This window comes from Castor canadensis, chromosome 14, assembly GCF_047511655.1.
Source record: "Castor canadensis chromosome 14, mCasCan1.hap1v2, whole genome shotgun sequence".
NCBI lineage: Eukaryota > Metazoa > Chordata > Mammalia > Rodentia > Castoridae > Castor > Castor canadensis.
In genome coordinates this window covers 21,684,730-21,699,375 of record NC_133399.1, presented here as the reverse complement: position 1 = coordinate 21,699,375, position 14,646 = coordinate 21,684,730, and the positions used below count along the sequence as shown (strand labels likewise).

General features: G+C 56.1%; 1 protein-coding gene across 2 annotated transcripts; it reads left to right on the top strand.

The window, feature by feature from the left end:
- The first annotated feature begins 44 nt into the window (after positions 1–44).
- Cc2d1a (coiled-coil and C2 domain containing 1A) lies at positions 45–14,641 on the top strand. Of its 2 annotated transcripts, none has more exons than XM_074053965.1 (29): positions 45–351; positions 1,706–1,841; positions 4,646–4,761; positions 4,852–4,917; positions 5,134–5,268; positions 5,363–5,588; positions 6,736–6,854; positions 7,160–7,232; positions 7,381–7,452; positions 7,548–7,678; positions 7,753–7,825; positions 8,697–8,830; positions 9,152–9,251; positions 9,338–9,510; positions 10,132–10,254; positions 10,328–10,386; positions 10,478–10,594; positions 11,450–11,523; positions 11,591–11,649; positions 11,732–11,783; positions 12,116–12,215; positions 12,299–12,389; positions 12,551–12,676; positions 12,766–12,827; positions 13,501–13,564; positions 13,652–13,778; positions 13,915–13,991; positions 14,077–14,124; positions 14,194–14,641. In XM_074053965.1, the coding sequence occupies exons 1-29, from the start codon at positions 292–294 to the stop codon at positions 14,212–14,214; spliced, it is 2,814 nt and encodes a 937-aa protein (XP_073910066.1). In that variant the 5' UTR covers positions 45–291; the 3' UTR covers positions 14,215–14,641. The 2 variants fall into 2 exon arrangements, with proteins under 2 accessions (XP_073910066.1, XP_020011567.2); XM_020155978.2 differs by having other exon boundaries at positions 46–351; positions 12,763–12,827.
- The last annotated feature ends 5 nt before the right edge of the window (positions 14,642–14,646 follow it).

Genomic DNA, 14,646 nt, shown 5'->3' with positions numbered 1-14,646 from the left:
CACCCTCCACACCTCATCGTCACGCGCGTGCGCACCCGCGCACTGCCTGCCGGGAGTTGTAGTTTCTCTGCGGCGGGCCCGGCTAGTCCGGTGTCTGTGCTCCGGTGTGGCGGCGCCTGAAGGCCAAGGCGGAAGTGGGGAGGGCACCCCGAGAACCGAGAGCGACGGGTTTGCGTTCGCCGGCCGCCGAGGAGGGACGCAGGACTTAGGAAGGGCGCGTGCGCGTTGACAGGCCCCCGGGGAGGAGGCAGAGCAAGGCCAAGCGCGGGGACTGGGCATCCAGCCTGGACGATGCACAAGAGGAAGGGACCCCCGGGACCCCCGGGCCGAGGCGCCGCCGCCGCCCGCCAGGTGAGTCTGCGCCCTACGCCCCCGCCGAAGGGGGGATCCCCTCGAACCCCTTTCTTACCCACAAGGGAGAGCCTCACCCCCCAGGGGAGCCCGATCTCCGCCCCCCAGGTGAACCCTTTCCCCGCCCCCTCCAGGTGAGGCTTGATCCCCCATAGTGTGGCCTCCTGGCCTTGGGCACCCCCAGCTCCTGGCGCCCCGCCCTGGTTTCGGGGCCACCTGTTGCTTCAATAGCTGGTTAGGGAGGGGCAGCAATCGAACCTGCTGTTCAAAGCCTTGCATCAGCGTGGCCAGGTCAGACACTTTGTTCCTATTGCTCAGATGAGGACACTGAGGCCCAGAGAGCTGGACACCTGCCCAAGGTCATAGAGATTAACAGCCTGGCCAGAGTGAAGTGTAAATCGGACACCTGGAGGAGTTTGCTCCTTTGTTGGAGGGAGCCCAGGACATAGTTTTGTGCTCAAATATTAGTCTGCCCAACAGGAAGTTCCCTCCTGGCTTTTGCACATTGGACTCCTGATTTTACAACTCTGGCCCTCAGTTTTCTCTTCTGTGAAGTGGGCAGTCCATACCTCACAGGACATTTGTGAAGATTCATTGAGATAGTTGATGGAAAGTGCCAGAACCCAGCACTCAACATATGTTATTATACTGTTACTATTATTCCTGTTAGGTGGAGTCATGCAGATTGTCACTATTTACCAATTTTGACTGACAGGACAGTTTCATAGAATTCAACATAATATTACCCGTTTTTGATTTTGGTGGTGCCTGGGTTAGAACTCAGGGCCTCAAGTTCTAGCGCTTGAGCCACACCCCAGTCCATAGTATCACATTTTGATTGGTCGTTAACCAAAATAAGAAGACAGGTTTACACAGCAGTGCAGGGGATGGACCCCAGGGTCGTTGCACATGCTAGGCAAGCACTCACCACTGAACTGCACCACCCCTGCCCCTGCCACCCTTGTCAGAGCCTCTAATTGCTCCTGATGCCCCATAACCTCCTGTATGCCCTGTCTGCAGAGGATTCGGGAAGGAATTGCCCAAGTGTGCAGATTGGCTTTGCTTTGGGCAGGGTGTAGGGTGTGCTTGCCCTGTGAACTTGGCATGGGTCCAGAGCAGGGAGCTCCGTCTATCCACCTGCCCTTTGCCACATCTGATCTGTGCCAAAGGGCCAGGCCTATCTGGGACACCTGTTGCATGCTGGGCCTGTTTCAGTCTCCTGGCATCCCCCAGGAAAATGGCTTACCCCTGACACCTTGGTTCCTTTCTTCCATGGGGTCTCTGGGTCCATCATGGCTGCCTCTGGCCAAGTGGTACCTCCCAAGGGCAGACTGGACCCTCACTGTTCCCACAGCTGGGCTTGCTGGTTGACCTGTCCCCCGACGGCCTGATGATTCCTGAGGATGGAGTTAACAATGAGGAACTGGAGGCTGAGTTCTTGGCCTTGGTGGGAGGCCAGCCCCAGGCCCTGGAGAAGCTCAAAGGCAAAGGTAAGATGCTCAAGACATTTGGGGAGAGTTTGGGATCTTCTGCTGTGGGCTGGCTTCAGAACTGGGCAGTTGGGTAGATGGGGGAGAATCTCAGTTTGAACCCAGCTTGGGTAAACAATTTGCCAGACCCCATATCCAAAATAACCAAAGCAAAATGGACTGGAGGTGCAGCTCAAGTGGTAGAGCACTTGCTTTGCAAGTACAATGCCTAGAGTTCAAATCCCAGTCCCACCAAAAAAACAAAACAAAACAAAACAAAAAACAAAACAGACAAGGTTCCTGTCATCCTAGAGTTCATGTTCTGGTTACAGAGTCAGTAGTCAAACATAGACTACTATGTTTGGGAGGGTTTAAGTCACATCCTTGCCACTTACTCATCACATTGCCTGTATTGGCCTTGGTTTTCCCTCCTGTAAAATGGGCACAATAAATGTGCTTCTATCACAGGAGTCAAAGCACTTCCCAAGTGTTGTGTGACATGTAATAAAGTCATGTTCTCACCAGACCCAACCTGCCATCCCGTGATTAGGGCTGGTAGGGGAAGCACAGAGCCAAGGAGAGACCTGTCACACAGGAAGCATCCACAATGGGAAGAGGCTTGTAATGACTGGGGAGGACTTTTTGGAAGGTGTCACAGCAGGTATAATGGCCCTGGAGTAGATGGGAGGAGGCAGAAGGCTCATTAGTGATTGAGCAGAATTTAACATTTTACCTAATGCAGTCAATCCTCTTTATTTGTGGATTTCGTACTTAGGAATTTGCTCACAAAAATTTATTTGTAGCCTCAAAATGAGAACATGCAGAACTTTGGTATTCATTCAGAGACACTCGAAGAGAATGTCTGAGCCACCTGCACATAAGGTCAGGAAGGTGACACTGCCTTCTTGCTCAGTTCTCATACAGTAAACAAAGAGTCCCTTTCCTGGTCTGTTTGCTGCCACATTTTTCTCACTGTGCTTTTTATTGGTCATTCAACTGTTGAAAATTGCCTGAAGCATAAAGGTCAAGTGCTGCTGAGTGTTTCTAAGCTCAAGATGGCTGGGATGTGCCTGGTGTGGAAAATGCATGTGTTAGGCGTGAATTACAGTTCTGTTGGCCACGAGTTCAGTGTTAAATAGTAACCAATATCTATCATAAGGTGTCTTTAAACAGAAACACTCAAAAAGCAAGGGTGTGTATTTATCAGCTGTTAATGTTGTGACTAGGCCAGATGTGGTGGCTCACACCTGAAATCCCAGCTACTTGAGAGGCTGAGATATGGAGAATCACGGTTCCAGGCTGGCCCGGGCAAATAGTTCACAAGACCCCATCTTCAAAATAACCAGAGAAAATGGACTGGTGTGGCTTAAAAGGTAGACCACCTGGTTTGCAAGTGTGAAGCCCTGAGTTCAAACCCCAGCAAAAAAAGAAAACTCACGAAAAAAAAAAAAAAAGTGAGTCAAGGCTCATGTGAACTTGAGCCTGAGTTTTCTCATTCCTGCTGTGGTCCAGTAGTCACTAATTCAGTCCCTCCTCCCATTTTTTTTGGTGATACTGGTATTTGAACTCAGGGCCCTTGCATTTGCTAGGCAAGCACTCTACCACTTGAGCCATGTCCCCAGCCCCTTTTTGCTTTAGGTTATTTTTCAGAGAGAATCTTGTGCTTTTTGCTCCAGTGGCCTCAGGCAGCAATTCTCCTACCTATAACTCCACAAAGCTGGAATCACAGGTGTGCACCATCACACTGGATTCACTTGTTGAGTTGGGGTCTGGCTAACTTTTTGCACAGGCTGGCCTTGAATTGCAATCCTCCTGATCTCCACCTCCTGAATAGCTGGGATTGCACACATGAGCCACCATGCCCAGCCTAATTCAGTCTCTTATAGAACCTTACGGAATGTAGCTACCTCAAATAATGACGATAGTGTGAATGTCAAAATTCCAACAGTATAATAGACCCTCCATTCCCCACTCATGGTGTTGCTGTTGCTTTCTGTGGTCTCAGTCACCCACAGTCAACCACAGTCTGAAAATATTAAATGGAAAATTCCAGAAACAAATAAATCATAAACTCAATTGCACGCCATTCTAGGTAGCAGGATGAAATGGTGCACCGTCGTGTCTGGGTTTCGATTTATTCCTTTGCTCAGTGTGTCCACCCTGTATAGGCTACCTGCAAGTAACAGTAGCCATCGAAGGTACCAGACCAACTCTCTCAATATCACAGTGCTTGTGTTCAAGTAGCCCTTGTTTTACTTAGTAATGGCCCCAAAGTGCAAGAATGGGGAAGCAAAGAAACCATGGGAGGACAGGTGGACTCTGCTTCTATGTCTTACACTGCTGGGCACGAAGGAAATCACACGGTATCCAGAGGGTCTTGGTACAGGGGGAGGAGGGTCTCAGAACAAATCCTCTGTGCATAAGAGGGGAGTACTGTACGCTGGTCTAAGACCTTCCTTGCCCTCTAGCCCCCACAACCTACCTGTGAGGAATGTTATTCCCATGTTAACACATGGGAAACAGGTCCAGAGAGGGGAAGCGACTTGCCCAAGGTTGCACAGTGAGAAAGGTGCAGGGCTGTACTCAGGATGCCTGGCCCCAGAACGGAGGCTGGATAACAAAGAGATAAGCACAGGGAGTTGGGTGTTGGGAGTGCACAGGCAGAAGAGGGAGGGCTTGAAGACAGTGGGGTGCCCTGGAGGGCCAGGGGAAGAGGCTGCTGCCCCATTGCTGGTGGTCCCATTCTTCAAGGCCCCAGATGTCCGGGGTGGGAGGCTGGGACACTTGGGGAATCCTGGTCTAGCTGGGATCTCCCCTGCCACCAGGTCCCCTGCCCATGGAAGCCATCGAGAAGATGGCCAGGCTGTGCATGAGAGACCCGGATGAGGAGGAGGAGGAAGGGACAGATGAGGACGACGTGGAAGCTGATGATGACCTGCTGGTGAGTCCTCAGGCGTTGTGGGGGAGGGTGGTCTCTCATTGACCCTGTCCCCATCCCATCAGACCTCACCCTGGCCATGTGTCCTCACAGGCAGAACTGAATGAGGTCCTGGGAGATGAGCAAAAGGCTTCGGAGCCCCCTCCACCTGTGGCCCAGGTATCCCTCCTGCTGTGCCCCACCCAGCTTGGGGTCCAGGGGTCACCTTTGTCCCTGTCAGTGGCATGAAACCGCAGAGTCCCAGTTCCCGCCACAGAGACTGGGATTTCTGCCCTGCTGGGCTGAGGGAGGCTGGGCCAGGGATGATGAGTCCATACTGGGATGTGTTGGTTGAGGTGGGCCACCACCCACACAGTGCTCTGGCCCCTCCCACAGCCAAAGCTCGCAGCCCCCCCCACAGAGGTGGAAGGCACCTTGCAGGAGAGGCTGGCCCTCTACCAGTTGGCCATTGAGAGCGCCAGGCAAGCCGGGGACAGCGCCAAGATGAGACGCTATGATCGCGGGCTCAAGGTGAGGGGCAGAGGGTAGGGTGCAGGACCCCACACCAGCCCCCAGGAGTGCCAAGTGTCCTTCCTTTCCTGAACCCACGCCCTGCCTGTTTCAGACACTAGAAAACCTGTTGGCCTCCGTCCGGAAGGGCAACTCCATTGACGAAGGGGACATCCCACCACCTGTGGCTGTAGGGAGGACCTCAGCAGCCACACCAAGCCACACCCCGGCACCTCCCCAGCCAGCCCCCACCAGCCTGCCAGCCCTGGAGCCTAGGGTCATCCTGGAAGGCCCTCCAGCCACTGCCCCTGCCTCTTCCCCAGGCTCGGCCAAGCCCCCGGGTAGGTGGTGAGTGTGACCCAGGATCTGGGTGGGCTCTCCATAGACCACCTTTGTGGGGGTGCACAAAGTGTGGGCAAACATACAATATTATTTGGTCTTAAAAAAGGGAGGAGGGCTGGCAGAGTGGCTCAAGTGGTAGAGTACAAGGCTAGCAAGTGTGAGGCCCACTACCACCAAAAAAAGAGCTGGGCACTGGTGACTCACCCCTATAATCCTAGCCACTCAGGAGGCAGAGATCAGGAGGATTGCAGTTCGAAGCCAGCCTGGGTATATAGTTCTGCGAGACCCTATCTCGAAAAACCCTTCACAATAAATAGGGCTGGTAGAGTGGCTCAAGGTGTAGGCCCTGAGTTCAAGTCCCGGTACCACACACACAAAAAAAATGTCTGGGACATGGCTCGTGGTAGACTGCCTGTGCAGCAAGTGCCAGGCCCTGAGTTCAAAGCCACCAAAATAAAAAAAAATTAAAAGGAAAAGATGGTTATGTGTATTTTCCCACAGTTTCAAAAAATGGAACAAAATAAGAAGAGGGTGTTGGTGAATTTCAAACCACCATGGCAGCTAAAATACATTGGATTTGAAAGTGTGGTGTCAGGACTGGGGGCACAGCTCAGTGGTAGAGCATTTGCCCAGCCTGTGTGAGGCTTTGGGTTCTGTCCCCAGTGGAACACCCTCCTCCAAAGGAGAAAAAAAATACAAAATAGTGATTTCTTGGTTTTGTTTTGGTGGCACTCGGGTTTGAAGTCATGGCCTCATGCTTGCCAGGCAGGAGCTCCACCACTTGAACCACTCTGCTAGCCTTGGTTTTCTTTTTAAAAACGTCAATATTTGTAGACACCACGAACAACCACGTCAGCTACCTTTTAAGCTTAAGATGAAGAATGACAACTGTTGACTTAACAGTGTGTAAGGGTCCAAAAGGTTTTCCAGGATTTTGGGGACCAAGGTCTAGTGGCTCCAGAGCCTTCCAGGTCATTGTGCCATCGGCAGCCATGTGATCTTAGGGAGGCATCATCTGCACCTCAGTTTTCCCATCAATAAAATGGATCCAGAACAGTCTTGTTTGTGGGAATCGAATAGGAATAATTTGTGTCTTGAAATTGGCCTGGGCCTTGGAGGCGTCTGACAACTGGTTCTCTCTTCCAGGCCCCTGCACCCCCCTGGCCCAGCTGCAGAGCCGCCAACGGGAATACAAACTGGCTGCCCTCCATGCCAAGCAGCAGGGAGATACCGCCACCGCTGCCAGACACTTCCGTGTGGCCAAGGTGCTGTCCAGACTGACAGACAGGGCAGGAGGGAGAGGGCAGAACGCCCCCAACAGTGGGAGGCAGATCCCCCCCAAGTTTGAATCCTGGCCTGGTCACTCCTTAGCTCTAGTGAGCTGTATGTTTTGGAGCCTCAGTTTACCTCCTCTGTAAACTGGGTGTATGTATCAGAAGAGGATGGAGAAAGATGGTTCATGGAAGGGTTAGAGCCAGGAGTCCTCTGTCAGCAGGCAGGGTATGGAGACTCTTCACCGAGTCGTGGTCCCCAGCTACAGCTTCCTTCCCTATCTCCTTCCTTCTTTCAGAGTTTTGATGCCATCTTGGAGGCCCTGAGCCGAGGGGAGCCGGTGGACCTGTCTGGTCTGCCCCCTCCACCTGGTAAGGACACCTCCCTCCCAGATGGCTTGGCTAAGTTCTGGCTGCTGCTGTTGTCCCATTGGTCAGGACTAAGGACAGGACAGTCCTGGGTGGGAGGCAGGGGGTCACCAAGCAAGCCCTTCACTAGCCTGGACCTCTCTGTCCCCAGACCACCTGTCCTCAGAGCCCCCATCACCAACACCGCAGCCTCCAACACCTGCCTCGGTACCTGTCTCATCAGGTAGGCCACTTGGGACCTTCTGGGATGGGAAGGCCGAGGCAATACTGTCCCCTCTCCCCTGGGCCCTTAACCCGCCCCCACCCCTTCCTGTTCAGAGGTTCCCCGACCTCCACGGACCCTCCTGGAGGCACTGGAGCAGCGGATGGAGCGATACCAGGTAGCTGCAGCCCAGGCCAAGGCCAAGGGAGACCAGCGGAAGGCGCGCATGCACGAGCGAATAGTCAAGGTGCGTGGGGGGCCAGGTGGCAGCTCCCAGGGCCTTCTCCCCTGTGGCCCTAACTCAACCTGTGTGGCCTGCAGCAATACCAAGATGCCACCCGGGCACACAAGGCCGGCCGAGCAGTGGATGTGGCTGAGCTGCCGGTGCCCCCAGGTAGGCCCCACCCCAGCTCCCACCCAGCCTTGGCCGTTTGCCCCACCCCTAGCGCTCCACCCTTCTGCTGTGCCCCACTCCCCATCAAGCCTTGACTGTAGGCCAGACTCCCACCCCTCTTGGCCCCCCTAGCACTGGCCCAGCACCCACCCTGCTGCTGTTATCCCCAGATAGGCTTCACTCTGGCTCCCACCCTGGGTTGGCCTGCGCTGTCCATCTCCAGGGCAGGCTCAGGGACCCCGATGGCTGCCCATTGAGGAGTTTTGCAGGCTCGAAGTCCATCATACCAGGAGTGTTTACACCAGGGAAATGGGTCAAAGCACAAAATCAGGCCATCCTTTTGGAGAGCTGGTTCCTCCACCCACCACTGTCTCTCTCCCTTCTTCGTTCCACTTGCTCCTTCCTCATCCTCAGCTTTTGTCTTTCCAGACACTTGCTCAGCCTCCCCTAATAGGCTAGAAGTCCCCCAAGGGTTCTCAGAGCTGCCCCCAGGTTCCCTATGAGAGCAAATTTCTTCTGCATCTGGACCCTGTCACCTTGGAGCATCCCCACTCAGGGCCTCCTCCAGTGCTCAGCACACCTGCTCACAGAGAACACCCAGGAGGTTTGGTCAAGGCCTGAGGGAGGCTGGCAGTGGTCTACAGGACACGACAGTCTCTTCTTGGACTGAAAGTTGGACTCCAGGGGGCTGGTGGTGCTGCCGAGTGGTCAGCACTTGCATAGAATGCACAAGGCCCTGGGTTCTATCCCCAGCACTGCGTAAACACTCCGCCAACAAAATAGACTCAAAGGCCCAAGACTTCTCTGCCTCTCCCCATGATGGTGCAGATATTATCCTTCCTGACTGGCCCTGCCATGCCCTGCTGTCCAGGTTTTCCCCCCATCCAGGGCCTGGAGGCCACTGAGCCTGCCCAGCAGAGCCTGGTGGGGGTCCTGGAGACCGCCATGAAGCTGGCCAGCCAGGACGAAGGCCCGGAGGATGAAGAGGACGAAGCGCCTAAGAAGGTGTGACAAGCTGTGTCCTGCACTGAGGTGGGGGTGACATAAGGGAAAGTCTTGAGGGTCCCAGGTTAGAACTGGAACTGCCCAGCTGCACATCCTGGCTCTGTGTTCTCCTGACCACAGGGCCCAGGGCCACCCATGATGCTCTTTGTACCCCATCTATAGAGGGGACATAGACATAGTCTCACTGATACAGTCAGTGAGAGTGAACTGAAAGTGTCAGAAGCTGACATGGGTCCTTGTTGGTGCTGGGTCTTGACCCTTGGGCATGAGTCTTTGCCGTCACTGGGAATGTTGTGACTTCTTTTTGTCCCTTGGCAACAGAGCAGCCCCGTGGCTCCCACGGCCCAGCCCAAGGCTGCACCCTCCAGAGCCCCCCAGCCTGGATCAGCCAAAACAGCCCCCAAGAGCACATCCACCAGAGGTAAGTGCCACCTCCCCACCGCCCCCCTGACTTCCTGTCTGACCACAATGGTCAGGGCACCCACCAGAGAGCCCCTCTGCCCACAGCCCAGCAGCAGCTAGCCTTCCTGGAGGGCCGCAAGAAGCAGCTCCTGCAGGCCGCTCTGCGTGCCAAGCAGAAAAATGATGTGGAGGGCGCCAAGATGCACCTGCGCCAGGCCAAGGGGCTGGAGCCCATGCTGGAGGCCTCCCGCAATGGGCTGCCCGTGGACATCGCCAAGGTGACCTTCCTGGTGTCTACCAGGCAGGCTCCGGCCCCTGAGCCCCTGTGTGACTTGCAGTGGATTAGTCCGAGTCCAGGCTCAGCTAAAGACAGCAGCTGAAATGGACACACGCGTTTCTTGCATGTCACCCAGGGTGGGCCAGGCTCAATAACAGGAAGTGCTTGGGGCCCAGGTTCCTTCCAGCTTGTTTTGTTTTTGACCCAGGGTCTCACTATGTGGCCCAGGCTGGCCTCAAACTTGCAATCCTCCTGTCTCAGCCTCCTGAGTGCTGGGATTATAGGCATGCACCACCACACCCAGCACTTCATATTTCTATTGTATGCCACTCATTTTTCCCCAAGAGAAAATTCCACAAGCACAGGGACTTCAGTCTCTTACTTACTGTTGTGTCCCCAGCTGCAGAGCAGGGCCTACACAGTAGGGGCTCTATAAACAGTGGCCCAAACTACTGAGGATGGGTTCCTCAGGGCAGACAGGGGAAGGAAGAGGAAAGTCCAGGGGAAGGGAAACATCGGTGGGCAGGGAAGGTGGCAATGAGGGTGACATTTCTATAGAGCCTTGGGTGGACATGCTGGTGGCCAGCCAGCAGGTCCTCCCCATGAGCCTTGTCCTCCCCAGGTGCCACCTGCCCCGGTCAACAAGGACGATTTTGCCCTGGTGCAGCGGCCAGGCCCAGGCCTGTCTCAGGAGGCTGCACGGCGCTACGGCGAGCTGACCAAGCTCCTCAGACAGCAGCATGAGGTAAGGCCTGCCCAGGGCAGCCAGTGCCCCCAGAGTTAGGGCTACCACTCACCGTCTGCTATCTGTCCCACAGATGTGTCTCAGCCACTCGAACCAATTTACCCACCTGGGCAACATCACCGAGACCAGCAAGTGAGCGTCCTGCACCGACCCCGTCACAACCAGTCACACCCCCTGCCCAGCTTGGGGGCCGGGGAGCTGAGCTCAGCTGTTTCACCTGCAGGTTCGAGAAGCTGGCAGAGGACTGCAAACGGAGCATGGACACTCTGAAGCAAGCCTTCGCCCGTGGGCTGCCCTCACCCGCCGCCCGCTTTGAGCAGAGAACCTTCAGTGTCATCAAGTAGGGCCCTGGTGTCCCCTGGGTGGGGGAGAGGGCTTTGTGCTTCCAGAGACTGGGACGGGACTTGCCTGTGGGGAAGAGTTTGGGTGGCTGGTGATGTGCAAGGCCCTGGTGCCGGCATGAGGCGTGAGCAGGACAATGAGGGATGGTAGCAGGTTCTTTTTTGAAAACACGTTTTCAAAACGTGACCCCATAGGAGCTGAGGGAGGTGTTTGGATTTTGGTGGTGGTGGTTTTTAGCTCTTCAGACATTGCCCAGTCAGCTCTATGGGCTCCTGAGCACAGGGACAGGGTCTGCCTCATTTACTTCCGTGTTCCCAGTAGCTAGGGCACCACCTGGAGCTTGGTAGGACTCAGGAAATAGTAAGTGAGCAAAAGATGTAAAAAACAAAAGAAATACTAAGCAAACTGAAGGACGTACAGCAGCCAACACTAAGGCAGTGGTGTGCACATAACAGGTGCTGAGGAAATACCAAACAAAGAAAAACCCTCCCGGCAGCTAGGCCCCACCGCTTGCATACAGTAGGGCTCAAGAAATACTGTTCAGTGAAGAGACAGTGAATAGTAAGGGAGTTCAAGAAATACTGTCAAGCCAGACGTGCTGACGCACATCTATAATACCAGGTACTCGAGAGACCGAAGCAGGAGGATTGCTAGTCTGAGGCCGATCTGGGCTACACAGTGAGATCCTGTCTGAAAAGGGCTGGAGGAGTGGCTCAAGCAGTAGAGTGCCTGCCTAGCAAGTGCTAGACCCTGAGTTCAAACCCCAGTGCCTCCAAAAAGAAAAAGAAAAAAAATGAAGGTGGCAGGTGTGGGGCTGAGCTGCCTGCCTCTTTCCTTCCTGCCCTCCCCAAAGGATCTTCCCCGAACTCAGCAGCAATGACATGGTGCTGTTTGTCGTGAAGTGCATCAACTTGCCCACGCCCCCAGGTGAGGGGTGGCGGGCAGGGGGAGGGATCCACATCTCTCCCCAGATCTGACCCTCCTGTACCCACAGGGCTGTCCCCCAGCGACCTGGATGTCTTTATCCGGTTTGACTTTCCTTATCCCAATGTGGTACGTGGGGAGTCGTGGAGTCGGGGGGAGTTCAAGGCCAGACTCAGGGCCCTGATCTTTCCTGCTTCCTCTCGGGGCACAGGAGGAAGCCCAGAAAGACAAGACCGGCGTGATCAAGAACACAGACTCCCCTGGTGAGTTGGGACAGGAGGCGTCCCCTCCACCGAGCCCCCTGTAGCAGAAGGGACATAAAGACCAGGGCCTGGCTGGGCATGGTGGTGCATGTCTGTAATCCCTGCTTTGTGAGATCATAGTTTGAGGTTATCCTGTACAAAAGCAGGAGACCCTGTCTCAAACCCAAACTTGAAAACAACAGGCCTGGGTGTAGCTCAAGTGATAGAATGCCTGCCTAGCAAGCACAAGGACCTGAGTTCAAATCCCAGTACCACCACCAAAAAACAAAAAGCAAACTAGGGCCAGCCCCCACCCACCCAGCTTCCTCTCCCTGCTCCCTCCTTCCTGGCAGAGTTCAAGGAGCAATTCAAACTCTGTATCAACCGCAGCCACCGCGGCTTCCGCAGAGCGATTCAGACCAAAGGCATCAAGTTTGAAGTGATCCACAAGGGGTGAGCGACCATGGGCACCAGGTGGGCGGGCAGGCTCAGGGCGGCAGGGACTCTGGTCCCACCGTCTGTCCTCCCTCGCACAGGGGGCTGTTCAAGACTGACCGGGTGCTGGGCACGGCCCAGCTGAAGCTGGACGCTCTGGAAACGGCCTGCGAGGTCCGGGAGATCCTTGAGGTGAGAGGTGGACAATGGCCCGATGGGCAACTGTGCACCCCGCTCTGCCCCAGCCCTGCCCCAGGAGCCCCAGACCTCCTGCCATTGTCACCTGTGACGTCTCCCCAATCCCGGCTCTGGGCTGCTCCCCCCAGCAGTGCTCCCGTCTCATCCTGTCCCAGGTCCTAGATGGTCGCCGGCCCACAGGGGGCCGGCTGGAGGTGATGGTCCGGATTCGGGAGCCGCTCACAGCCCAGCAGCTGGAGACGACAACCGAGAGGTGGCTGGTCATCGACCCCATGCCCACAGTGAGTGCCCTGCCCGTCCACAGCACCAGAGAGGGAGGCTCCATCCTGGAGCCGTGGCGCTTATGGGCCACTTCTCTGCCCTGAAGCAGGTCACTGCGCCCAAAGCCAAGGCACCTCCCGTTCCTGCCCCTTCCAGGGATCCAGGGAACAGGTAGGTTGCTGGCCAGCCCACCCCGGAGGGAACCCATCATCTCTCAGTACCCCAAGACAAGTTTTCCCATCTGGCACACAGTGGGCAGTGTCCCTGCCCTGCCTCAAACCTTTCCTGGCACCCTCTCTCCTGCAGGATCCACTTTAAGTCCTCTACTTAATCTTTAAGACCTTTTGTGATCTGATCAGTGTTAATACATACAGCCTCCTTTTTTCCCTGCACCCTTCTGTTGGTTCGTGGCCACGTCTACTGTTTTTGTTTCTCTTGCTTTGTTTTTGTTTTTATTCTTTGAGGCAGGGTCTCCCTATGTTGCCCAGCCTGGACTCAAACTCGTGATCCTCCTGCCTCAGCCTCCTGAGTGCTGGGATCACAGGTGTGGCCACCAGGCTCGGCATCATGTCTGCTTTTCCCTGGCGTCCGGGCTTCTCTGTCTGTCTTAATGCTCTGAGCACTCTAACCTGTTGTTGCTCCCTGCTCTTCTGCACATCCCAGTTTGGCCATCACCTCCTCCAGGAAGCCGTTCATGACCACCAGGCTTTTTCCCTGCTAGGCTGTGGGCTCAGCAATGCTGGGTGGCCCTTGCTTGTCCCCCACTGTTCAGTGTCTGTTGAATTGTTGGGGCTGGAGGGGAGCAGCCCTGCAGCTTCTCTCCCCCTCCCTGCCTGTTTGTTAGGACAGCACGACCCCTGCACAGCCTCAGCGTGCTGGCTTTCGACCAAGAGCGACTGGAGCGCAAGGTTGGGCACCCATGACATGGGCTCTACAGGGCAGGGTGGGGGCCTGTGGCCCAGGCAGGGCCCTCACAGTTCCTGCATCTCCTCCAGATCCTGGCTCTGAGGCAGGCGCGGCGGCCGGTGCCCCCAGATGTGGCCCAGCAGTACCAGGACATCGTGCAGCGCAGCCAGTGGCAGAGGGCGCAGCTGGAGCAGGGGGGCGCCAGCATCCACAGGGGTAGGGCTGGGGCAGGGTTCCAGTGGGGTCATGGGTGGGGACAGATGTCCAGTGGGCTAGGGGCTCAGTGTGGGCGTCTAGTGGGACAGGCACTGGGAACAGCCAGCTGGCCTCTGAACCCTGCCCTGTCCTTCAGAGTACATCGCCCAGCTGGAGCGCCAGCTGCAGTTCTACACCGAGGCCGCCCGGCGCCTGGGCTATGATGGCAGCAGGGTGAGCCGGGTCTGGCTAGGTGGCGCTGGGGGTCCCTGGAGGGTGGGGCTGCCTGGCACTGCCTGCTGACCGCCTGCCCCCGCAGGAGGCCGCCAAGGAGGCGCTGTACAGGCGGAACCTGGTGGAGAACGAGGTGAGTGGCCCAGAGGCGGGGTGGGGTGCATGCGTGGTTGCAGCCCCCTCACCCCCAGCTTCTCCCCAGCTGCAGCGGCTCCGCAGGTGAGGTCCTGGTGGAGCAGGCGGCCCTGGACAGCAGGCCAGCAGCCCTGTCACCAGGAAGAGCTCCCAGGGCCCCAGCAGACAAGGAGACAATCAGTGGATAATTGCTTCCGGCCTTGGTCCCATCCAGGCCCCCAGCCCTGCCACAGCCTCTGCAGCGGGGACCACTAGGGCCTGTGCCCCTCGCCCAGGCCTGGCTGGTGGGCCCCGAGAGTCCTGTTTGCACGTCCCAGGGGCGGGCAGTCACTGACCTGCCCTGGAGCAGGGAGGGGAGCTGGGACCAAGCCTCCGGGCCCCCACAAGCACTTTACTTCCTGTCTTTCCCTGGCCTTAACCCTACAATCCTCCCACACCCCAAAGAAGCCGCTGAGGCTGGCTGCATCCTGCCAGCCCCCAGGGTTGACATGGAATAAAGAGCCAAGGCCACACCAGCTTG